General features: G+C 34.1%; 1 protein-coding gene and 1 pseudogene across 5 annotated transcripts; both read right to left on the bottom strand.

The window, feature by feature from the left end:
- Positions 1–10438: 10438 nt before the first annotated feature.
- Positions 10439–20220, bottom strand: LOC104239228 (PI-PLC X domain-containing protein At5g67130-like). 5 transcript variants are annotated; one of them, XR_011406490.1, is made up of 11 exons: positions 20042–20220; positions 19773–19859; positions 19571–19693; positions 19295–19432; positions 12407–12505; positions 11806–12109; positions 11460–11683; positions 11279–11365; positions 11001–11158; positions 10687–10830; positions 10439–10615 (listed from the first exon to the last, which is right to left on the bottom strand). XR_011406490.1 is itself a non-coding variant. In XM_070171550.1 (11 exons), the coding sequence occupies exons 1-10, from the start codon at positions 20045–20047 to the stop codon at positions 10797–10799; spliced, it is 1260 nt and encodes a 419-aa protein (XP_070027651.1). In that variant the 5' UTR covers positions 20048–20220; the 3' UTR covers positions 10439–10615; positions 10764–10796. The 5 variants fall into 5 exon arrangements, 3 of the variants coding, with proteins under 3 accessions (XP_070027651.1, XP_070027648.1, XP_070027652.1); XR_011406495.1 differs by having other exon boundaries at positions 10997–11158; XM_070171550.1 differs by having other exon boundaries at positions 10764–10830.
- Positions 20221–23962: 3742 nt separating this feature from the next.
- LOC104224198 (serpin-ZX-like) lies at positions 23963–25920 on the bottom strand (annotated as a pseudogene).
- Positions 25921–27210: the final 1290 nt, after the last annotated feature.

Raw genomic sequence — 27210 nt, forward strand, 5'->3', positions numbered from 1 at the left:
ATTTGGACAAAACGTATATCTTCAAGATATCTATAAAAGGGAGATATCTGATCAATTGTAAAAACACGAAACATTATTGGAATAAACTTTGGTTTAATTGTTTTTCTCTTGATTACTTTCTTGCTACCTAAGTTACTTCCTTTTATACATTCTTTTGATTATCAGTAACCCGTGTTCTTCTAAATTCTAGTTTTGATTAAAATTTTATTTTTTGGTTAAACAACTACCTCATCTAATATGAAATAGTGGGAATATAATTTTTATCCCTATAGAAGAATGGGATAACAATCTTGTGATAACTAATTCTGGAATAACTTGTTTTTCAACCAAACGAACCCAATGAGGTAGTAGTATTAAGCTATTTATTATCCTCTTATTTTGATTTATCTTAACCTAGCCCCTCCCTAGATTTATATTCACAGTAATGCAGAAGAATTAAACAATTGTGCACTGACAGTACAAAACAAGTAGTATCATATAATCAGATTAGTTAAAAATCTATGACAAGTAGTTTTTTTTTACATATAATAATAATATATATGCTACCTGTAAAATATGGTAAGTGACTTGTCACACTCACAAATGATATATACAGTGCGTAAATTAAATTTAGTGCAGAATACAATTTTCAAACTTTCAGTATTAAAACGAGAATTTTCAATGACAATTCTTTCCCTCGGAAATCCTTTTCCTATAAGCCAATTTTTTCGGGACATCCTCTGAAATTCGAGCTTTTTATTACTGTTTTATTTCTTTTGTTAATTTTTCTTGCATTTTATTATTCTTAAAATAAAAATCACGTTATTCTCCCCCTATTAATCACCTAAGAGGTTATCTCCTCCGAAATAAATACACATTACCCCCAAATTTTGAAGCATAAATACGTCACTGATTCCTACAAAGGAAACGGGCATCTTTTTATCGTGAAGATGCTTCATTTAGGTTTAGTGGATGAAGATGGGATGGTTATTGTCCAAACTAGATGCTGCTTCATGATAGAGACAATTTAATTCAAGTTCACAATAAATATTAAATATTATTATCTATGCAACACAAATTTAGAGGTGAATTTAGCTAGAGAAGAAATTTTCGTGGCACAACTATAATTATACGTTGATAATTGTAAATTTTAAGTATATATCATTATCATTATTATAGAGAATAATTAACGTAAAAATACTTTTTTCTAAACAATCGTGGCGTCCGGATCAACTTTCGGGTACCTCGACTAAATCCACGAAATATCTACTATCTCTCACCAGTAACATGTACCATGTACCATGTAACCCTATCCATCAAGACTTGGATAGATAGGAAGAAATCACTTATTATTTTTTGCTTCGGATATAAACGTAACAATACTTTTTATCCAACTATTAATAATACACTTTAATTCAAAACTAAGTTGAATTCGGTATGTGAATCTGATCATGTCATTCTATTTGAATTCATATCAGATCAATATCACACAAAATTCTTTATCCGAAATGACCAATTTAGCCTTTTGTTTATTCGTTTTTTTCTTGGTGGGGGTTATGGGTAGTGATTGTGAAAGATTGAATTATTGGGAAGCTTCAGAGTCACTTTCTTTAAGAATGATATTCCATTGTGTAATTGGGAAGAGAATCACTATAGAAAGATTTATGGTGTTTTCTACGTAATTTAGAGTGCCAAAAAAAGAGGCAACGCCTAGTTGTCTTTGTGATTCGCCCTACGTTTTACAATCTTTTGTGGTGGTGGTCCAATTTTTTTTTTTGGGATATTCTAATAATTGCGAGTCCAGGAATTTTTTTTTTTAATTGAGAGTCCAGAATAAAATAATATTAATTGAGTATCCACTTTACACGTATTCGTCCCTTTACTTGCCACGTTTTCATTCAATATCTCAAATCTGATGTGGTATTGATTTGCCCCAATCAGTATTGTGACGTCCAACTTTAGAGCAACTTTTGTTTTCTTGTTTTATTTAGACTATTAAAATTGTATTTTTCAAACACAAAAAAAGACTATTTATTAAAGGTACGTATTAAATATATAAAATAATTCATATCAAACAGGGTGAAGTTCTTATCCTTTTTCGTCTCTTTTATATATACTAGTTTTAGTATACGCACGTTGCGCGTGTAAATCATCACATAAATATTATATTAATGTTATGTTTAAATTATAAAATATTAAGTGCAAGCTCTATAAATGATAATATTGGACCTAAATAGGTAACTCGAAGAAGGAAGAAACTTTGTCACATAAAAGTTCTCAATCACCATTCAATGTAGTCACCTTAAACTTTGTGTCAGTTTTATAATTTTGTTGCTTCAATTTCACAAGTTATCAAATTATTCCATTTTAATTTAGTTAAGACACATAGCCCTCGAATATTTAAGATTTTTTGTGTAAATATCTTTTGAAAAGTTGTACTCAAGTTCATTTGAGAATACACAAATATGATCAACTATACTTTTATTATGATGTAGTTATTGGAAGGGGTCTAATTAAACGGCACATGGCAAGTGTAAAGTTAAAAAATAATGGTTTATAATGTAAATATCGGGTGTGAGAACCGTTAGTGAATAATGGCATAAATGAACCAATAGTGTAACATCAGTGGCATGAATACATCCCATTTTTAACGGGTGGCATAAATATGCCATTTTGTAAAGTTTGATAGCATATTTGAGCCTTTTTCCGTAACTCTAAACTGAAAATTGAATCTTTTGTTCTTTAAAATTTGTGAATAAGAGGTGGTGCTATAGCTCATAGAAGAAAATTGATTAAATAAAAATATGAAGCCTAAAAGTAACTAATATTGAGTTAATACTAAAAGTAACTAATATTGAGTTAATACAAGAAGTTATTGTTTGTTAGCATGAATGCAAAAATAAAAAATAATTAATAACAACTCATTAAGGATATATTTTGTCTCTACTATTTCATCATTGTTACATCAAGTTAGGCACTTTTATCAATTTGAGTATTAATACTATATTAAGAATTTTTTGAATTTAAAAAATAATTCTTTTTATATGATGAATTTAAAAAGAATTGAGTAAGTTTTCTTGTCTAATAAGTTGTTTCAAAAACTTAATAATTTGTTACTAAAGAAAATAATTTATATTTTATTATTTAAATATTAATATAAAATCCTCCCCAATTTTACATATTTAACTGTAAATAACTTTATCTATTAAGAGTTATATTTCCAAAGGGTACAAATAAATATCTTCCTCATATTTTACTTTTAAATCTTTGTTTTGTAGAATTATTTGTGTTATTGACTTTTATCAACCATGCCTTTTCTCTCTCTTTTATAAATTTTTAATTTTATTTATTTATATTATTGAATGTAATTTTCTAATATCATACAAAAAATAGATGAACAAAAAAAATATTATTTAAGTAGGAGACTAAAAGTTATAAATGAACAAACGACATATTTGGTTTAGACTACTCTTTCCAAGTATTCAAATAGATGACTTTAAAATCTTTACTCAGAATTAATTATTGTGTTTCACCTAAATAAAATTTATTTATTTACCAAAATTGTGATGTTATTAAAATTAAAGAAGACAAGCTGAATGATATAGACATGATGTTTATTATTTTTGAACCTAACCTAAGTCAATATAATACATCAAATAACTGTAGGCGGAAGAAACTAAGCCTAAACAAATAACAAAGCAAATTAATTGTGAAGTAAAAAATAACTTGATTGTAAATTTTCTAAATATTAGAAGTTCTTATATAATTTAAATAAGGAAAGATTTAGTAATCCAAATTTTAGTATTTTAAAGTGTTAAATATTTGGAAAATAATAAATGACTATTCCTAAATATTAGGAAAATGATTAAATTACTATTTTATCTAATATGAACTCTATTTTAAAAGGGTAAAAAAAGTGAACGACATTTCGTTAAGGGCCTTCGTGCTTTTCATATAATATAGATATATAAATATATATATATTTTCTTTTGTTATGTAAAATAACAATTATACTTCATTCATATGTAAGCAATTTATCGTATTGGAAAAAAGTAATTGGAACAGTAAGCCGAAGATGCTTTAGCTTATTGGTTAACAAATCAAAGGTGGAGGTGTTGAGATCAAGATATCTCATTTCGGTCATATCAAAAAATGAGTTTTTAATTACTTATATGTTGATTTTCTCTTTACAGATTTTTGTTGGATATTCACTTCACATCCACTTGGCAGCGGCGGAGTCCGGATTTGAAGTTTATGGATTCTGAATGTCACTGAACCCATAATTTATTTTTTTGTCACTGGATTCGCAATTGAATATTTATACTTATTTAATGAATTTTCTTATACAAATATAGGGTCTAAATAAGGTAATTCTGCGCGCCAAAGCAAAAACAGATAAAAGAAAATCATCTATGTTTTTTTTCCTTCGTTGCACTTAAAACTAAAAATTAGTACCTTACATCACCTTATCACCAACAGACTCCCACTAATGTTATTAGATTGTAATCTTGATTATTCTCTCTTTATATTGCTCAAATCCTTTTAAAATATCATCCCGCGTTAGTGATAGATCCTCCCAAAAAAATATATGGAGAGTTGGATACATATTCAATAATACTTTTAAATATTTTCGAGCAACATAGATAATTAGAAACTGTGTTGAAACTAGCTAGGGCAAGCCATGCGGTCAAACTTATCCAAGCCATGTAGGAATATAATTTAGTGTGAAAATTTGTGCTCTGTAAAAGGTGGGGATAACTTTGCTGGCTAAGAAATCCAATGTCATGAATTTCTAAAATCTTCATTAATTTGCAAGTTGACTATAACATTCAACTTTCTCAAATCATGCGCCCTAAAAGCAAGCATATAATTAAACCCAACATGCTAATAACAGTAACAATATACGCATAATCTATAGTTATTATCTAGAATATCTTTTGGAAAATGATAGATTTTTAGAATTAGGTACTAATGAGTTGAGAAAGTGTATCTAATAGACATTCTTTCTCCACTATGAATTGTGTGGGCAACTACAATTCCCACTTTGTGACGTATTTGTAAACTAACAATTCAGCAATCTTAGTACTAAGGATAATATGGTTTTTGTCCAATCAAGTTAGAATACTATCAGTGTGGAGATATATGAGATGTTTATATTATTCTTAGTCCGTAATGTAAGGGTAAACAATTATGTAGGTCAAGACATTGGTAACACTACATTAGGGAGCACCAACTCCCAAACAATGCTGTTATTTTCTTTTTGGTTTAATATATATATATCCAGTTCACCAAAAAACAAATATTATTACGATGTATAGGTATAAATTTTGTGGCAAAAATGGGGAGAATATGCGAAAATTCGTATTCTTGCGATAAATGACCTTGCCATCTTTTGTTTGAACTTGGCCATTTCTTTACTAAGATGCATTAGTGAAGTGCTTAAATTTTATTATTCTCTTAATACCACTATATTTAACTTATATTTACCAATAGGGGATAGAGCAAATAATTTTCACACTACTAGTGTATCTTAATCTATTGTAGCTATGATCTATCTTATTTTCAGTTTACTAATTTTATATTTGATTAAAATTACATGCAATTTTCAATCAAATACATCAGTACCATCAATAGAAAACATAAAAATAATAACAACGATATAAGAACCAGAAAATAGATCATAAAATGCAATAACAATAACAAGTAAATAAGGCCATATACTATGGAAAACGGAAGAAAATTCAAAGTAACTAAGAAATCGCAATTCAAACCACAGTATCATGAGTTTGAGTAAATACTATTGTTCAATCAAAAAATATCTTATTACTACTTTATTAACTAGGTGAGAACAAGATGCTAATTAAAGTCAATATCGAGTCATTCGCCCCACTTCTTTTAATAGTATTTTCTTTATTTATTCCCCTCTTTCTCCATCAAATGTATTTTTTTAGAAACCATGAGGATGTAATTTGGATGTTATAGAGATAAGACATGAAAGTAAAGTATTTTTGAATAAAAATAGGAATATTCTTTGGTTATGTCACGATGCATGAAACATATTCTCCCACATGATTGCATTTACACCCGACCAACCTACAAAGTCTGACCGTCTTAATATCGTACTAATTAACTTTTCAGGATTAATTAAGTAAAAGTGTTAATTAGTTTCGAATTTGGAGCCTTGCTCAGAGGGTGAAAATTTATTTCAGTTTCCTGCAGGTAATACATATCATTAAGAAATTAATCTTTGAAACTCGTGAGATTTCAGCCATTGGCGGTGCCTTGAGCCACTAAACTTATGTATTGTATTCCTTAAAGGATAACCTTTTCCCAACTTAATACAATTTGCTTTTATAATTTAGAAAAATTAATCAAAATAGTCGTCCAACCAACTGCTTAAACTAAAAATAGCCGATGATGGTATAATGTATGTATAATTTAGGTATTATATGTGTATAAATATATAATTTATGTAAATGATTAAAAAAAGTAAACAAAAAATATGTAAAGATCATTACATATTGGAGATTATAATTTACCTCACTTTCACAATTAGAAATGGCGTGTCAGTTAAAATGATTTGTTTAATATAAAACAGTTGGTGCGGATAAGTATTCATTGTGTGTTGTGTGTACTTATATATCAATTTATTTGACATTTTCCTCCTCAAGAAGGCCGATAGATCAATAGCTAAATCAGATTGAAATATTTCTCTTAAATTTTGCTTTAACTATTCAAAAATTAATAGATATGTACAACATGTTGCAGTTTTATGCATATCAAATTGGAGGAAAATGTTTATTTTAAAATGTGAAAGAAAATTCACTTAATTAGACTCTTGAAAAGTGAAGAGTGAGTAGCCATTTCAGAATAGAGGTAAAGAGGAGCACGAATCGTTCTTTAGGACAACGCTCTTGGCCCATTTTTCGCTGGGTCGTATGGCTTATTTTGATGGGCCTGGATCTACATTACTGGGCTATTTTGGTAAAAATTGTGTGGGGTAGCCACTTTTTAAAGTGGTATTTACTTTTTATCCAACATTTTTAATGCTTAGCAATAGTAGCCACTAATTTATTTAAATTAATATGAAAAGACCGTGTTATCCTTTCTTCTATCTCTTTCATGTGCTAGGGAGAAGAACTGTTGTGAGACGGAAGGATTTTCCGGTGGGACTGTCGTGGACTCAACGTTTTTGAAACCTTTGAAAGATGCTGACATAATAATTTACATAATCATAAAAAGTAAGAATGTTCAGTAATTAAATACTAATCAATTAAAAAGAAAATTAATTAAATAAACTTGTGGGACAATAGTAACCCAAAGTTGTGGTGCATATATACAGTAGGAGTTCATTAGCTGGATGAGATTATTTTATTGATAGAAGCTGCAGCTACACTTGTAGAGGAGGGACCAACCCATATAAAAGTTCTTAAAAGACTTCCCACTTAGTTCGTACACACAGAGAAAGGATTTGAACATATAGTTATGGATCCTAAACTTACAATTGCAAGTTCAAAAGTCAAGGACACTTGGTCCTGAACTTCGAGTTCCAAGTTCAAAAGTTAAGGACACTTGGTCCTAAACTTAGAGTTACAAGTTCAAAAGTTAAGGACACTTGGTCTTGAACTTAGACTAACAAGCTCAAAAGTTAAGGACAATAGGTCCTGAACTTACAGTTACAAGTTCAAAAGTTAAGGACAATAAGTCCTGAAGTCCTGAACTTAGACTAACAAGCTCAAAAGTTAAGGATAATAGGTCCTGAACATATGATAAGAAGCCCAAAAGTTAAGGACAATAGGTCCTGAACTTACGGTTACAAGTTCAAAAGTTAAGGACATGTATTCCTGAAATTCTGAAGTTAAGTTCAAAAGTTAAGGATATGTAGTCTTGAAGTCCTGAACTTAGAGTTCCGAGTTCAAAAGTTAAGGACATGTAGTCCTGAAGTCCTGAACTTAGAGTTACAAGTTCAAAAGTTAAGGACATGTAGTCCTGAAGTTAAGTTCAAAAGTTAAGGACATGAGCAGAAGGGTATTTTTGTCCGGGTAGTTAAAGTTTATTAAAGCAGTGGCTAAAGATTAAAGACATTTTAAACAGTGGCTTAAAAGTAAATACATGTGTTATTAGTGGCTAACCGTGCACTTCCCCCGCTATTTTGTTGTTAGTTGAAAGGGGTATTTGTATTTATACCCGCTTTTTGTGTCACGTTTTAACTTGTGCCCGCTTTGCAAAAATTTTTTTGCAAGAGTACCCATTTTTTCGCATAACTTTAGCATATGGGGCTAAAGTAGCAAAGACAATCATGCAAAACTTCAACATTCTAGTAGCGGGCCTGAAGTAGCAAGTGTGCTGAAGTTTTTGTTTTTGTAACTGGCGAAGTTTTTGTTTTGTAACTGATGAACTTCAGCTTTAGAACTGAAGTTTAAAATGAACTAAATTCAATTTTTTCATCAATTCTTTTTCTGCTATCTAAACCTATGACGAGTTGCGGGGATCTGGCAAGACGTTACTCAAATCATGCACTTCAAAAATGATACCGCTATTGGTACGTACATGAATTACCTACTTCCCAAATTCAATTGTAGTTTGAATATTTCATCATTAAACTACTAGTTATAAACATACAAACTCCAATTCGTGACTGTAGTGCCTCTTCCCCGAAACATGCAACAAAATATCAAGACATCATTTTTCATTGCGATGTCAGTATTTGACATAATTCAGGTAATTAGATAGATGTTTATCAATTGTTATCATTTTGTTTATACCAGCTCACGTAATTATTTATAATTTATTTTTAAACAGCAACAGAAGAAAGAAGAAAGAAGAAGAAGAAGAAGAAGAAGAAGAAAGAAGAAAGAAGAAGAAGAAGAAGAAGAAGAAGAAGAAGAAGAAGAGGAGGAAGAAGAAGAAGAAAACGAAGGAGGAGAAGGAGGAGGAGAAAGATGGCTGAAATTATTTAAAAAGTGGGTACAAATTAAAAGTTTTAAAAAAAATAGGAATAGATTAAATGGGGCGACCAAATAGGACGCCCCGTGCAATTTTTACTAGTTGAACTGATCCAAGATCTTGAGCCCAATTCTCCTAGTCTAAGACCTTGGACGTGCAGATTTAGAAGAATACTGAAAGGGCAAGTTACATATTTCGCCGGCCAGCCAAAAATAATTATATCCGCTAGTCAAATATATACAAGTATGCAAAAAATATGTACATTATATTTTAATATACCAAATATATACATTTTACAGGCTATTAATTTTGGGAGTGGCTCATGGCTATACTGTGTAGTTTTTCAAATATTGAATACAGAGTAATAATTCGTAGGCGCAAATTAGTCAGCAATGTCAAAGTTAAAAGGAATCCTTACACAATTAGCTGGCCCGATTCACTGTTAATTCTTTAGCTGTAATACATCAATTATACACTAATTATACAACAAGATTATACATATATTGTGCATGAATTATACATATATTATATATCCAAAAACTCTTTCCAATTTAAACGATTGCGTGGCTCAATTCTACAAGTTATAAACCCTTGATAGAATAATTCCAAACACGTCCTATACAAGATTTTCACTAACATATGATCCAGTCTTGTGCAATCTCATCCTTGCATAGTCTAATTTTTTAGAGTGATATTTAGCCCATAAGTGCCAGACGTTTACTTGCTGGTTGAAGAGTAAGTGCCTTTTTTTGGTCTTCAATTTCCATTTTGTTGTTGAGTAAAGAACTTCCAATACTTCAAAAAGTGTTTTCTTTTCCATTGAAATACCTAATAAAGACATGGGCCAAACGTTGAAAACTCTTTTTTCTGCCAAATCTGGATTAAATCTAGTAGATTCTAAAAAATGGGCATCAATGTGTGGGATAGGTTGCTTTTATTTCCCCATCTTAAGCACCCTTCTTATTTGGTCCTGATGTCTTACAGGAATCAGGTTTCTTCAAATTCCAGAATATGTTACTTGCACGGACCTTTTAAAAGGAGTATTTTCGGAACCTAAACTCAAAAATTATTTGTTCTTCACGTGACATGATTCCTGGTATTTTTCTCCTTTTTTCCAAAATGTGTCAAAGTTCAAACTATACCATTTAGAAATTAGTGGGTCCTTACAAGTCAAGTCTTCTTTCAAAATTTCAAAAATTATGATCGACGTCAGCCGCTGGATGCCATAGATTTGGAATAATTAGACTGATAGGTAATTAGGAATAAAATAACAAGACATCCCATGACTTCGGGACCAATTTGACAATTTACTTTATGAAAAGGATGGATAAGATTTTCGGCATAGAAATGGCTATTCATATTTATGCTTTAATTTTATTCTCTCTGCAACCTTTGCTAGGCTTGATGATCTGATAGGAGATAATGTTACTCCTCTATCTTCTTATGATGTCCTGATATATACATCATTTCAATAGGACAACGTTGTAAAAGGACATTATCTGCAGTGGGCAAGTGAAAAGCAAAATCTCATCCTATAACATTATTTTTCTTGACGTCGAATCAAGCCGTATCTTATATGGTTTAATTGAAATGTCAAATTGGTTCCCAGTGTATGCAAAAGGCTGTGAGTATATTCCTATACTACCTCTCATTCTTATTTGGTCCCCAGTGTAGAATCATTTTCGATGTCCTGCATTTTCGCAATGACAAATCAAAACAAACTGAATCACCGGTCAGTTAAAAGTAGAGAATTTCACCAACCTGTTCTATTCATGTCCAAATACCCATGGCATAAGCTAAACTAACTTCACGTTAACACTTGACATCGGCCGCCTTACCACAGGAAAGATACAAAGTTTAGTGACGACTGATCACACGCCATCCAAACTCCTTGGCTCCAATTTTCTACAAGCCGAAAGAAGCCAAAATGTTACTGCTGCGTAATTTGTCTGATTGTTATCATAATCACCTACTACAAATAACCCCTTTCTCTACATATGCTTTCAGTAAAATCTAATGCATACTACTTGGTGAAGCAAATTTGAACTTGGATAGGCTGTTTGGTACTCACTTACAACAAGAAAAAAGACATTAATGTTGTCCCCAACAACCATTGCAGCTTTGGTTGGCAATTGAAATTTGAAAAGCTTGTTTCATTTTTAGCTGCAGCAGCTGGTGTTACTGGAGAAATGCTTGGTTCAGGCAGCTCACATATCCCGTAAGTCATGTGCTCCTGCAAATTGAATTAACGACGTGGGGGTCACAAAATTCCATATTTTGAATCCTAAAATTACTATTAATGGCTTCGAAATGGACTAGTGGAAACGAAGATAGTTTAATAGGTCATTTGAACCTTGCAAGAGGCAATGTTTGTACATCCGCAGACTAAATGTCCATTTGCCACATCTACAGCTTCAGGGGCTCCACCTCCATCACTTCTCTGCGAAGTCCACATTCAGTGAAGTTAGTAGAAGAGAAAAAAAGGCTTATTACAACTAATTTCACAGATCAGTCAGTTCAAACAACAAGCATACCTTGTAAAAATCAACAGCAATGAAGTTAGGCCACCTCTTACCAGCAGCTTCATGGCATGTGTTCATCATGTCAATAAGTGGTGCTGAATTATGCTTGCAAGCTTGAGCAAAATCCGGGGCATCAGGAAAGTAGTTCATAAGGACTAAGGACTTCGTCTTATTGTCCATAGCAGATGATTCTGCACGATTTGGACAAGAACCAGGTTTCATGCCACCATTTCCATCTGCAAATCCAATGCACTTGTACTTGATTATGTTTATCAATTTTTTCTCCCAAAGAATTTAGTAGAAAAGATAAGAAAAAGAGCTCGCATTTGTTTTAAAGATAAGCTAAAAATGAACTCACATTGGTTTTCTACCAAGTATCTCCACTCATAAGCAATGCCTTCTGAAGGTTCTTTGGCAGACTTAGATGTGAAGACAACCAATCGCTGATTGCGCTGGACCATATCATCTACAGTTGGCCATTCTCCACCATTTTTAGGCATCCTAGAAACTGGAAACCAGAATTTTCTAAGCCCAGCCGCATCAAACACCTTTGTTAGGCCATTGGGAGATCTAACATAGTCCTCAATTATGACTGTAACAATATCAGAAGGGTTTGCTTCAAGAAATACTCCTATCTCCCTCAAGACATTGATTGCAGGTTGCTGACAGAAAATTTCCACATCAGCTTCGAAAGCAAACAACTTTAACTGATAAGAAGCTAGAATTTTGCAGATCAATGAGAAGATAATCAATTCTTCTCCAATTTCCATCAAAATTTTCATGAATATTACTGAAATTACATGTAAAAGAGGGACAAATAAGTTATATCCACTCCTCCACAAAGCTTCCAAGGACGAGAATGGCTTTTATGCCAAAAGTATGAACAACTGCATACCCGTAAACGTGCCAAATGTATGGAAGTTATTTAGTGATACATCAACTGGTTCATGAGAACTTACAAAAGCTGTATAGTTGTAGCATTTCCCTCCATATGAGTGACATAGCCAGATGTCATTATTGAAGTCATACATATCAAGCATTAAACCTCTAACACCATTCTGTGCCAATTCATGTGAAAAGAAGCTCATCAGCAGCCACATATACTATTTGAAAACCCGTCAGAGCTAGCAGTTCATGTCTTCTAAATCACAAATTTCAAACATTTTAATAGAGAAATACATAGTAGGAAAAGTAGATATTGCAGACACTAGTGTTTTACATTTTCTCTGCGACAGCCAATTTCACCAAAATGTCATGGCACTTTAGACACGTTTAGCGTTCATATGAGTCAACATAGTAGGAAAAGTAGATATTGCAGACACTAGTGTTTTACATTTTCTCTGCGACAGCCAATTTCACCAAAATGTCATGGCACTTTAGACACGTTTAGCGTTCATATGAGTCAACACTAAGAATCAAATTAAGTGAAAAATAAATGGACTGAAGCAGAAAGAATCAAGTCAAGTCAATATTTAAGTGTTGGAGAAATGTAGGATTGGCAGTCTTTGTTCGATCCCTGGATATTACCACCAATTCAACTTCAAAGTAAAGTGTATTTTGAGAACAATGGTAACAGGTAAGTGCTGAGAGCTTAAATGTTAAAATTGTGGTACCCACTACGGGTATGAATAGGTGAAGATTATATCCAAGAAAATTCAAATGTTCATAGTTCTAAGTTACTTTGTATGTAAAAATCCTATTGCCTTATTTGTATTTAAATATATCTTTGTAGGTATAATGATTCTTTTCTATTTATCTATCTGCACTTAGCGACAGTTTTAGGAAAAAACAGAAGGCGAGGATGAAATTTTTGTTGAAGTTTGGCAAAATGCCAAAGTCCCACATTGGTTGGGAGTTAAGTTTGGGGGGGATTTTTCCCCTATAAAAGAAGGCCTAATGTTAAGGATTGAAATACACCTCTCATTTGCCTTCTCATCTGTTTAAGACATTTGTATCTTCTCTCTTTAGTATTATTTCACTTGTATTTTTGGAGTGGAATAAAATATTGGTTGTGTCCGAGGAGTAGGCAAAATTAGCCGAACCTCGTAAATTCTGGTGTTCCCTTTATTGTTGCTTTACTGTCTTATTTATTATTTGGTGGTTGTCATAATTTTTGGTATAGTAGTTGTGACTTATTCACACTATATACATTTGGCTTCCGCAACAATTGGTATCAGAGCCAAGGTACTGTCTAAGTATGCTCTGTGGTTGCAGCATAGTCTGATCTTCCACATCAGAAAAGATTTATCTTGGTAACTGAGTCAAGGTTCTGTCTGAGTATGCTCTGTGGTTGCAGCTTAGTCTGATCTTCTACATCAGAAAGGAAATAATCTTGATTTGTGTCGTCAGCTATTAAATAATATTTGTGTCAAATATGGGAGACAATAAACAAGAAGAATCTACATCAAGTGTCAACAATACGTCATCATTGGCATCTTCGCTTATGACAAGAATTGTGTCAAATGCGAAATTTGCGGTAGAAATTTTTGACGGGTCCGGGCATTTTGGGATGTGGCAAGGCGAGGTTTTAGATGTCCTTTTTCAACAAGGGCTAGATCTGGCCATTGAAGAAAAGAAACCAGATGTTATTGGAGAAGAAGATTGGAAGATTCTCAACTGTGTTGCTTGCGGTACCATTCGATCCTTCCTTGCTAGAGAGCAGAAATATCCATACACAAAGGAAACTTCTGCAAGTAAATTATGGAAAGCACTGGAGGATAAATTTTTGAAGAAAAACAGTCAAAATAAATTGTACATGAAGAAGAGACTGTTTCACTTCACCTATGTTCCTGGTACCACGATGAATGAACATATCACCAGTTTCAATAAGTTGGTCACAGATTTGCAAAATATGGATACAACTTATGATGATGGTGACTTGGCCTTGATGTTGTTGGCGTCACTTCCTGATGAGTACGAGCACCTTGAAACTACTCTACTCCATGGAAATGACGAAGTTTCTCTCAGAGAAGTTTGTTCGGCTTTGTACAGCTATGAACAAAGAAAGCGAGAAAAACAGAAGGGCGGAGAAGGAGAAGCACTATTTGTGAGGGGTCGTCCTCAAAGTCAAACGAGGACAAAGAAGGGAAGATCCAAGTCAAGATCCAGACCCAGCAAAGATGAATGTGCCTTTTGTCGAGAAAAAGGGCACTGGAAGAAAGACTGTCCGAAGTTGAAGAATAAGGCCAAACATAACAATGGAAAGGCCATTATGGATTCAAATGTAGCTGATTGTGATGATTCAGACTTCTCATTAGTTACAACAGAGTCATCAACATCATCAGACATATGGTTGATGGACTCGGCTTGTAGCTATCATATGTGTCCCAATAGGGACTGGTTCGTGGAATTTCAAGAAGGAGAATATGGAGTCGTCCACACAGCGGATAACAGCCCTCTTACCTCATATGGCATTGGTTCAATACGATTAAGGAACCATGATGGAATGATCAGAACATTAACAGATGTTCGATATGTACCGGATTTGAAGAAGAATCTCATCTCTGTGGGAGCCCTAGAATCAAAAGGGTTCAAAATCATTGCAGAAAATGGAGTGATGAGAGTATGCTCCGGTGCACTAGTGGTAATGAAGGCTAATCGGAAGAATAATAATATGTACCGCTATTGTGGCAGTACAGTTATTGGGACAGCGACAGTGACATCCAGTGACGACAAAGAGGCAGAAGCAACCAAGCTATGGCACATGCGCTTGGGACATGCTGGAGGAAAATCCTTGAAAACTCTATCAGATCAAGGATTGTTAAAAGGAGTCAAGGCTTGCAACTTGGAGTTTTGTGAGCATTGTGTTAAAGGGAAACAGACAAGGGTTAAATTTGGTACAGCGATCCATAATACTAAAGGCATTTTGGATTATGTACACTCTGATGTTTGGGGTCCTTCCAAAACACCTTCATTGGGTGGGAAGCACTATTTTGTAACCTTTGTTGATGATTTTTCCCGAAGAGTATGGGTGTATACAATGAAGAGCAAAGATGAAGTGTTGGGAATTTTTCTCAAATGGAAGACGATGGTGGAGAATCAAACAGGCAAGAGGATCAAGTGTATTCGCACAGACAATGGAGGTGAATACAAAAATGATCATTTCAATAAGGTCTGTCAAAATGATGGCATCGTCCGACACTTCACTGTCAGACATACATCACAACAGAATGGAGTGGCTGAACGTATGAACCGGACCTTGCTGGAGAAGGTACGGTGTATGTTGTCCAATGCTGGCTTGGGCAAAGAATTTTGGGCTGAGGCAATTACATTTGCATGCCACCTCATTAATCGTCTACCATCTGCTGCTATTGATGGCAAGACACCATTTGAAAAATGGTATGGAAAGTCTGCTGTAGATTATGACTCTTTGCACGTGTTTGGCTCAACTGCATATTATCATGTGACGGAGTCAAAATTGGATCCAAGGGCAAAGAAGGCTATTTTTATGGGAATTACTTCTGGAGTCAAAGGATATCGCTTATGGTGTCCTATAACAAAGAAAGTAATATTCAGCAGGGATGTTACCTTTGATGAATCTGCTATGGTAAATAAGGTAACAGAAGATACCAAACAAAATAAAGGTGCTTCTAAGCAGGTGGAGTTTGAGGGAAAATTTATTTTTCCTACACAAGAAGCAGAGGAGGAAACAAATGAAGATTACCCTCTGGAAGGAGAGCCAGTAGAGGAGATTCCAACTCAGGAACCTCAACAACAACTTGAATCAATAGCAACCAGCAGGCCAAAAAGAACAATAACGAAACCTGTTCGTCTCATAGAGACGGTTGCTTGTGCAACCTCAATTGTAGCTGATGATGTTCCTACTACTTATAAAGACGTTGTCCAAAGTTCAGAAGAAGATAAGTGGAGGATTGCCATGAATGATGAAATACAGTCCCTTCATCAGAATCATACATGGAGATTGGCCAATCTCCCGAAGGGAAAGAAAGCAATTGGGTGCAAATGGGTATTTACAAAGAAGGAAGGATTTCCTAACCAAGTAGATGTTCGCTACAAAGCAAGATTGGTGGCCAAAGGATATGCTCAAAAGGAGGGAATTGATTACAATGAAGTGTTTTCTCCAGTTGTAAAACATTCTTCCATTAGAATTATGTTGGCTTTGGTAGCACAATTGGATTTGGAACTAGTTCAGATGGATGTAAAAACTGCGTTTTTACATGGAAACTTGGAGGAGGAAATCTACATGACTCAGCCAGAAGGATTCAAAGTTGCTGGAAAAGAAAATATGGTGTGCAAACTTGAAAAATCGTTGTACGGTTTGAAACAATCTTCTAGACAATGGTACAAACGATTTGACAAGTTTATGTTGCAGCAAGGGTACAAGAGAAGCAAATACGATCATTGTGTGTATTTGCGCAGGCTTAAAGATGGTTCCTTTATATATCTTCTCCTATATGTTGATGATATGTTGATAGCTTCCAAGAATTCAGAAGAAATTGATAAGTTGAAGATTCAACTGAAGAAGGAGTTCGAGATGAAGGATTTGGGTGAGGCAAAGAAAATTCTTGGCATGGAGATAATTAGAGATAGACGTTCAAAGAAACTCTGTTTATCTCAAAAAGAATATTTGAAGAGAGTACTTCAACGTTTTGGCATAGATGACAAGACTAAGCCAGTTAGTACTCCACTTGCTTCCCATTTTAAGCTAAGTACTATTATGTCGCCAATGGATGAAGCTGAACGAGAGTATATGTCAAAGGTACCATACGCAAATGCTGTTGGTAGCTTGATGTATGCAATGGTTTGCACAAGGCCTGACATTTCACAAGCTGTTGGAATTATTAGCAGATATATGCACAATCCAGGGAAGGAGCATTGGCAAGCTGTGAAGTGGATTCTACGGTATATTCATAATACTGTAGATGTCGGGTTAGTTTTTGAGCAGGAATACAATCAGTCTGTAGTTGGATATTGTGACTCAGATTTTGCGGGTGATCTGGACAAACGAAGATCAACTACTGGTTATGTGTTTACTTTTGCAAAAGCACCAGTTAGTTGGAAGTCTACTTTGCAGTCAACAGTTGCTTTGTCTACAACAGAGGCAGAGTACATGGCTATTACAGAGGCTGTGAAGGAGGCAATTTGGCTTCAAGGATTGCTAAAGGAGCTTGGTGTTGAACAAAAAGGTATCACAATTTTTTGTGATAGTCAAAGTGCTATTCAATTAGCGAAGAACCAAGTTTATCATGCAAGGACGAAGCATATTGATGTTCGGTATCATTTCGTACGAGAAATCATAGAAGAAGGAGGAGTCACAGTGAAGAAAATTCATACTACGGAGAATCCTGCTGATATGCTAACTAAGGTGGTGACTGCGATCAAGTTTCAACATTGTTTGGATTTGATCAACATTGTTGAACACTGAAGATTGAAGATGAAGACACAACCAAAATTTGTTATTGAGAGAGAATTGAAAATGTGGAATTTTGCCAAGGTGGAGATTTGTTGAAGTTTGGCAAAATGCCAAAGTCCCACATTGGTTGGGAGTTAAGTTTGGGGGGGATTTTTCCCCTATAAAAGAAGGCCTAATGTTTAGGATTGAAATACACCTCTCATTTGCCTTCTCATCTGTTTAAGGCATTTGTATCTTCTCTCTTTAGTATTATTTCACTTGTATTTTTGGAGTGGAATAAAATATTGGTTGTGTCCGAGGAGTAGGCAAAATTAGCCGAACCTCGTAAATTTTGGTGTTCCCTTTGTTGTTGCTTTACTGTCTTATTTATTATTTGGTGGCTGTCATAATTTTTGGTATAGTAGTTGTAACTTATTCACACTATATACATTTGGCTTCCGCAACAATTTTAGTACTATACAGGTATGGGGGAAGATAAGGATTGATATTTTAGTTTCCACCGTGTGCATAGGTAGGTGAACTTAATATCCTATTTATACGCAACCTTAATCCTTTGATGAATTGTTTTGAATATCGAACTAGGGACTAACCGACTAAGGGTGTTCTGCAAAATATTTATGAGCCAACAAAACCTAGTTGCTAGAGGAAAACAAGTCCAGCCAGGACTCAGAAGCTAAAAGAACCTTGGTAACCCTGGGACCATTATTCAATTAATGATGTTGTCTGCCCGAAGAAAGCAAGCAGTCACAACCCAACTACTTTACCTTAAAGAGAACCTCACCCATTATCAGCAAATGAAGCTTTCCAACGCATTCTTAACCAGATCGCAGAAGAAAACAAATGAGTAGTAACTCACAAGTTCTTTAATCTAATGATGTGGGCCAAAAAATACTTTAATTATTAGTTTAATCCTTGCAAGACAAAACTATAGCATTGGGCCAAAAACTACTTTAATTATTAGCTACAGCCACTAATAGTAACTCACAAATTCAGATATGTAGTGGTATATATAGAGAAAAGTAATCTCTCTGCTCTGTGACATTCCTTCAAATCTGACATTTTTCTAGCCCATACCTAACGTTGCATAATATAATGAAGCCCACATACTAAATTGCATAGCAACACAAAAATCAACAAGAGTCAGCAACAGCTAACAACTCATACAAGGCTGACTCGCTCAACTTTGGAACTTAGCCATGTGCCACGCATAGACATAAATTAATATAAAATAATAAAAGCAATAAGAATAATAATACCTCAAGAACTTCGATATATAAAAAAAACAATTCCCAATGCAATTAACAATTATCTCATAGTTGATTCAAAGGACAGTTTCGCCCAGCATATTTAGTAACATAATTTTGTCTGAATGCTATTTGACATCCATCCTTTTTTCTCTTCTTTTTTTGTTCGTTTTTCTATTATTTTTTTTGAAGCGTTGAAGGAAGCGGTAGGGTTTAGTTAGTAAACTTACATTTAGCTGTTCGGTTATGGAGTCCTGCTGGTTCATTGGAGCTAATATTACACTTCCTGTCCCGGACTTCGCTTTCAATTTGGCAAAAGAATTGTGCGTTGTCAGCCATGAGTACCGATTAAACGGCAATCCTTTCACCTACGATATTTATTCAATCTTTAACAACGCAACTTTAAAATAAAATTCAATAAAAGTCATTTATACTGAAAATCCAGGGATACATTAACATACAGTATAAGTTACTCTTCGAAAATCATAATCTGTTTGAAAAAATACCTTAGAAAGAGGATTGACAGGCTGAATTCGAGTACAACGGGGACGGACATTGGCATTTGCGATGCAAGTCTCGCAATGTAGCCCTGAATCACAGTTGCCATTGGCGATGCAGCTCTGTCCTTGCTGTTACCGGAAGTATAAATCATAAACACGATCGAGAAAGCAAAAAGACGTAGATAAAAAGGCATTGGCGTTTGCTTACCTTGAGAGCTTCGGAACAAGCAAAAAGAAGAGTAATCGCAAGGAACAGAGTAGCCGGAAAATTAAAATTCATGGTGACATTGATGATCTGCGAGGTAAAATGCGTAAAAATTAGGGTTCAGAATCACATACAGATGAACTAAAAAATCACACATCACATGCCTATTACGCTCTCTAGTCTTTGTCTCTCTCTCTCTCTCTCTCTCACACACACACACAAACACAAACAGAAATATGGTGATATAGGTGTGTATTTGCTAGTACAAGTACCTTCATCAATGGCGTTGGTTGAAGAAACAGTTGGCCGTTTTGAGTTTGCTTGAAAAAGATGTGCGAGGAGAGGGGAGGAGGGAAAAGTTGCGTGACTGAAGGGAAGAGAAGAGAAGAGTTGAAGTTACTGCGCTGTATGGGGGACCTCTGTATCTGTGTTTAGATAATGCCGCGCCAACGCCTTCATATCTTTGCGGTTATTCTGTTTTTATCCTTTTTCTTTTTCAAATTTTCATTTCTGTTATTCTTTCTTTCCACATCAAAATGGTTTTCTTTTCTTATTTTTAAAATAAAGCATGTGAACAGTTCTGCAGTAGGTAAATGTGTACAGAACACATTCTTTTCCTTTTAAACGATTTTTTTTATTTATTTTATAGCACGGTCGTCATAGTTGATTTATAGCGTGGGAAATATGGAAGATTCGGAGCTTGTCGTAGCAAAAAAAAAAAAAATTCTCATATAGAAGGATGATTTTGGAAATTACCAAGTCATAAAAAATGAACGATGAAACTAATAGGAGTACCTTTTTTTTTGTTTAAACAAAAAAGTATGAGCCCACGGCATAGATTTTAAGACTATTGGCTCATGTTTTTTCTAAGCGTAAAAAGTAGGAAAACTGCCGGCTATTTATAAGTAGCTTATTATAAAAATTGACTAATTCATACAATAGTATCAATATTAGCCAATAAGCTATTTGTAGCATAAAAGGTCAAGTTTTTTACTTTTTTTTTAAGTAAGTGTTGTTAGAATAGATTGAGTACATCTTAAGGAGCTTGAATCTTAGTTTTTGGATGATTTGGTGGAGTTCTGAGGTAATTTGAATTGAAACTTCGAAGTAGAAGATGAACATGAAAAAAATGACGTGTATCACACTGTATATCATTTGTGTATCACATATGTCGCAAAAGAATTTTTCGAGCTCGATTTTAACAATGAATTTTGATGCAAAATCAATCCAAATCACCTTCTATCGCCCTCAAATTTTGTGTATTGACTCATCTATATGTTTTCTATTAATTTCAACCATACCCATTGAAAAATGTCCTTTTTTGCTTAGATTTTTGGAACCTTGTATATATATTTTTTGTATTTCATCACCTCATCCATGAAATTTTCTTTTTGTCTTGCATATAATATTGCTAAATACGCTTAAAAATATAGAAGGAGATCTTTGTGTGTGATTCTTAGAGAGAAATAATCTTATTTATTTGGGTTTTAATTTTTATATGTGCTTGACTAGTTTTGGTAAGTTTATGCTTAATTGTTTGTTAGGTGTTTGCCATAATTTTCTTAACATATTTGGTTTTCCTATTTGTTGAAGGAAAGGGCAATATAATTACCTTAATTGAGTTTTCCTTTTTGTAAAAGGAAATTATAATTCTCCTATACTTGGCTAGTCCTTTTTCTTGTAGGAAAAAGTTTGGACTTCTATAAATTGAGGATCTCTCCTTCTCATTCAGCAGCATCCACAATGTAGCCATACGGGACAAGTGTTAGTGTGTCACTTGTGTTTGCCTTTTCGTGAGGTTGTTCTCTCGATATTTTGTTAGTCTTTTTTTATATAGTGGATTGCTCATCTCCGCCGTGGACGAAGGTCTGTTCATCGAACCACGTTAAATGTTTGTGTCTCTTTTGGTAGATTTCACTTTTGTTGTCTGATTTATCGTCGTTCAAAGTTTTCGTTACTAGTTTTCGTATGATACCTGATTTTTTCGATCCTAACATTGCTAGATGTTGGTAAATTGAGACTAATTTGGAACATTTATATAACATTCCCTATAAAGTATCCCAATTATTATTATTTAGCGCAAGACAAAATAAACATGTGAAGATCAATTTCTTCCCTATTCCTAAGTCTCATAGTCCTGTTTTTTATTTTGTCTGAAAATGGCTTTATGTTTCAGACCCTACTTTCCAATGTTGCGTTCTCTGTGGGAGGTTAAGCCTTCTCTTTTGCATTATGCAGGTATGGTGCTTGAGTTGAATTAATTGCATTAGAAATTACTTTTCTTGTGTGTTCATAGCCACGGAAATCCAATTTGTTTTGAAATTGATTGTTGATGACTTGAGTTTTTTCCCCTTATTATACAGTTGTATATGCGAAAAATTATCAAATTAAATAAATAAAATTAAATGTAGAATGATCATTAGTAACAATTTAAACGAAACTGAAAAGTAGTTTATTTGAAGGGTGTGTTTGGTATGAAGGGAAACATTTTTCGGAAAATATTTTCCAATTATCTCATGTTTGGTTGGCTTAAATGTTTTGGAAAATATTTTCCTTATCAATTCATATTCCTCCAATTGGAGGAAAATGTTTTCCTTATCAAGAGAAGAGAATACATTTTCCAAAGCTCCATCTCAATCTTCCGCACGTTCACCAACCCACCCCACCCCCTCTCCAAAAAATGGTTTTCAAATTTCCGTTACCACTACCCTACTACCCCTCCATCCCCCCCCCCCCCCCCCCCGCAAAAAAAATATTTTTTTACCTTAATTTTTTTATTTTTTTTTGCAATTTCAAATTTCTGTTTTTTCATTTTTCTGCACCACCCACCCCCACAAAAAAAATTACTTTTTTTTGGTAATTTAAATTTCTGTCAAAATTATGAGTTCGGAGGTTTATGTGTTTGGAAGTTTACGGGTTTAAAAATTATAAAGTTTACGGGTTCGAAATTCCGCGGTTTTGAAAGTTTAGCGGTTCGAAAGTTTATGAAATTTGTGGGTCCGGAAGGTTGTTAGTTTGAAAGTTTATGACTTCATGTTTATTATATCTAAATTATTTATGAATACTCTTGGGAAGTCATTTTCCTTAATTTACGTATCAAACATTACAAAGTCATTTTCCGTTATACCAAACACACCCGAAGTGTAAAATTAGCTTGTAGTCATCTTTTCGTGACCCTATATCGAATAAACTTGGCTTAACAGAAAAGTACTGAATTTTCTTGGCACGTTTGGCCTTCTTTCTTTCTTAGAAATGCATGCGCAAGCTTTCAAGCAAAGTGTTGCGGCTGGAAAAACTTCTTAAATTGGATACCCTCAACATATGTTTCTGGACTTAATGTCTTCAACTAATAGTTTGGACTTTTTATTGTACTTTGAGGACCAGAAGAAGATCCTCCTCCGACAGTGATTTTGTCAACCAAAAAATAACATGTATAATGACTTCACTCTCACATACTTGTGGCTGGTATTGCATTTATGATTTATTAAAATATTACTGGAATTTTACCGAATAAATTTTGAGGGATATGTCACGATTATTCTACATGGTCGGAGTTTTCTCCTTGACAACACCCTCAGTTTTATTATCCAAACACTCATCTGGGTTAGTTTCTTCCAATTTAATGGTGTCCAACTTATTCAGGGTCCTCTAGAATTACAAAACCTGAACTAACTATACCTTTTGATACGTAACCACACTCTTGACTCATTGTTTTAAATTCAAATTATGTATATTTATATTAAATGGCATCTATTGCCATCAAAGAATAATATTATTTGACTTTTACTGATTGAAAATCTGCTAGGGATCAATACAAAGTCTTGAGGCAGTCAAAACCGCAGTCACTCTCCTCCTCGGACTCTGCGCAGTTGCCTTTATTCACAAGCGCAATACCAGCACTTATTTTATCTTGTTACAAATATTAAAATATTTCATTTGTAAATAAAGTCAAATATATTTGGAACCATTTTGTGTTCCAAATGAAATGTAACGTTATAAGTATATAATATATTGAAAGAAAAGTAGTTTGCAATGTGATTTTGCATAACACTCTTCGAAAAAAAATCACTTTTGCCTCAAGACAAAAGGGCTTGATAGCGGTTGGAGCTAAATTTGAGCACCAAAGAAGTCCAAGCAATACAAGAAAGATGCAAAAAGAGCACATATCGACCTCCCATATAGTGGAATACAATTTACTCTGAGAGAGGATTAAACACACTACCGACAAATAGTATCACGCCTGTTTTATCTTCTCTAATCAGGAAGAGAAATGGATGATCAGCAACAAAATCTACTTTCGTTTCTATCATTCCAATCATAGCAGCGGTTACAGCTGCAGCTTCTGTCCCCTCTTCATTTACCTCAATAAGGGACTTGTGAAAAATTTCAGAAACATAAAGGCCAGGTGGGGAGTCCACCATCTCGGTGAGGTCATCACGATCAAAAGGAAAATCGAGGACAAGCTTTCAGAACTTTTTTTGCTGCAAATCCAAACGAAAATTTGAATTAGGGGATACGAAATTTGTTGGGTTTTGTTATTATTTATTAATAACAAAAGAGGTGTGAATGGAAAAACGGTGGGAAAAGAAATGGAGAGAAGTGAAATTTTGAATGAGTTCATTTTACTTAATGCACTTTGTCCCTCATTGATAGAAGGAAAGAAAATCTTTGTGTATATATAGAGAAGTTCATCTTTTAGCTCTTAAAGAGTTAAAAGAATGCAAGCCGAGCGACGACATTTGGACAAAATTCTTTTCAAATATTTAATTAATTAATTAACGAATATTCAATCCGGAGTAACCCATGACCCGTGATCCGGTTCGGTTCGGCCCGTTTTCTTTCCCGGATTATTTTAAATCCGTTTTAATTTTCCCGCAATATTTCCAACAGCTATGGCTATTCTGAAACAGTGTCAAACCTGTTCCAACAACTATGGTTGTTCTGAAAGGTTGCAAACCTTTTCAGAAACAGTACCAAATCGGCTATAAATATTCCTTCAAATCCCTGAATATTTACTTACGAAATTTTCTGAAAATCTTCTTCTTCTTCTGCACAAAAAATTCAGTTTGTTTTACAGCCTTCGAAAGGTTCGCTGTTCATCGACGTTTTTGGTACCAACACTCCGGTGAGGTAAATCGTTCTATCTTGGGAGAATATATTCCAGAACCTCGGGTACTTGAGAGGAATAATTTCTTTAAGGACACACTGTGTATTCAATGGGCTCAATTTGTTCCTATACCATTTTCAAAATTTATTTTAAAGTTCAAATACTGTTTTTCAGAATTTATTCCTACTAACTTTCTGTTTCTGTTTTCAGAAAGATTATTGTTTTATTTATTTACAGCAATACAGATTAATAACAAAATTCACCAACTCCAACCTTCTGATATGGAAGGTGACGTTCCAAGAATTGGGAATCAGAACAGATCTTTTCTACTAGAGTTGTCAGTCCATCGGTGGCATCAGGTAGAAATATGTACATAGAGAAATCTCGCTTATCCTTACCCTGTTTATAAGGGAGCTTGAAACCTTGAAATTCTTGTACGTATTGCTTCTTATAGCTATTCATGAAGGGAACTTGAACAGAAGTACCATTGAAAAGGTGGAACTTATTGTTCTTTGTCATTGATGCATTGAACTTTTCATCCCAAGACTCCTTTAGGGTCGTTTGGTATGAGGTATAACTCCTTTAGGGTCGTTTGGTATGAGGTATAAGAAGGTATAAAGATGGTATAAAAATTTAATATCAACTTAATATTCTGTTTGGTTAGTAAATCAAGTATAAGTTATCCCGGTGTTAATTTTAATACTGGGATAGTTTATACCTTATAGAAGGTGGGGTAATTAGCACCGGCATAACTTATACCTTCTTCTTAGAAATTATGCAATTGAATTCTTAATACAACATACCAAACAATGAATAAACAACAATCCCAACATAACTTATCTCAGTATAAATTATACCGACATAACTTATACTGGTATAAATCGTATTCCAACCAAATGACCCATTAAAGTACAGTGCATTTACAATGACAAGTTTTGTTACATGGTTAACTGAGTTGGAAGGAAGAATTTCTTTGATAAGGCCGTTTGTTTCCTTTTCAGCCCAATGATTCACTTGATTAAGCACCTCACCAGCCTACAACATCATCAAAATATTGTAAAACAAATTTATGCAAAAAGATTCTTTTTAGTTTTCCTTTTCTTTATTTCTATCCTTTTTCCTGACCCCAGGTGCTGGGCAACTAAACTTTAGATGTCAGACGAACTATTAATATTAAGATTGCAGGGAAACGAAAGTATCGAAGAGTATAGCCAGTTTTCTAAGCAATGAATGTAGAACTTCTTCAATCTCTAGTGGATGTGGCAATTCATCAGTATTTGAGATCATAGTGAATGATAAGCGTAATGAAAATGTGTGAGACACCACTCGTTGGCGTGCTGTTTATCAGACATGCAAATGCATAAATTCAACCCCAATGTTCATAGTTTATCCCTAGAGTTAAAAGACAAAGATAACAAACAAATATAAGGCTAAGTGCTACATATTAATGCCAAAATATGAATTGCACCAAGTTTTTGTTGGATCTGTGGTTCTCCTGTATTTGTAAATAATAATTCTGGAAAAAATAAAACGTTAGCTTATAAACGCAAATTTAAATGCGACAGTAATTAATTCGAGCTCACTGAATTCACAGTGTTTCCTTAAGGAATTTAATCCCCTCCTAGTACCCAAGGTTATAGATTATTTCCTCCCAGGATAGAACGAATTACACACTGGTGTAGCGGTACTTCAAACCCCAGTGTTTCAGCGAACACAAAGTTCGGCAGCAAATCACACTTATGGATGCTTTGTTTGTAGTTAAAAACAATGCAGAATAAGGAGGACAACTCAGAAGTCGAATGAAAATTCTGAGAGGAAGGAATGCAAAGTATAGCCAATGTTGAATTCTTACTGAAGAGAATATCAGATTGCAATTCGTTTTTCCAGTGTATACGCAGTGTATACAGAGTGTATATCCAGTGTATACAGAGTGTATATCCATTGTATACAGAGTGTATATCCAGTGTATACAGAGTGTATATCCAGTGTATATCCAGTGTATACAGAGTATTTCAAGTGTTTTTTCCGATGTGTTCTTCTTTCTCTCCAACTTATGCTCTATTTATAGCAGTTATTTGAGAGAAATCCGCCCCTTCCATGGTGCAACAAGCACTAGATCATGGAGAAAGCACTTACATGGTGGTATATACACTTGCTTGGTGGGAGGAACACTTGCACCATTGTGGGAGGTGCACTAGGCTGCATTGTTGCTTAGTGTTGCAACACAATACACGGATTGGAAAACATCCGTTACAAACACGGATTATATCACGTTAATATTCACTATTAACAAATAAATTTGGTCCAAAAAATTAATCAATCGATCGATCATTT

This window comes from Nicotiana sylvestris, chromosome 1 (assembly GCF_000393655.2).
Source record: "Nicotiana sylvestris chromosome 1, ASM39365v2, whole genome shotgun sequence".
NCBI lineage: Eukaryota > Viridiplantae > Streptophyta > Magnoliopsida > Solanales > Solanaceae > Nicotiana > Nicotiana sylvestris.

What these genes read in the sequence shown, in the direction of transcription:
- LOC104239228 (XM_070171550.1), bottom strand. An exon ending in ATACTTGGTAGAAAACCAAT is followed by an intron (nt 11,684 to 11,805) that starts GTGAGTTCATTT and finishes TTGGATTTGCAG; the next exon opens with ATGGAAATGGTGGCATGAAA. An exon ending in TTAATGTCTTTTTTCTTGTT is followed by an intron (nt 10,831 to 11,000) that starts GTAAGTGAGTAC and finishes TTCGGCTTGTAG; the next exon opens with AAAATTGGAGCCAAGGAGTT.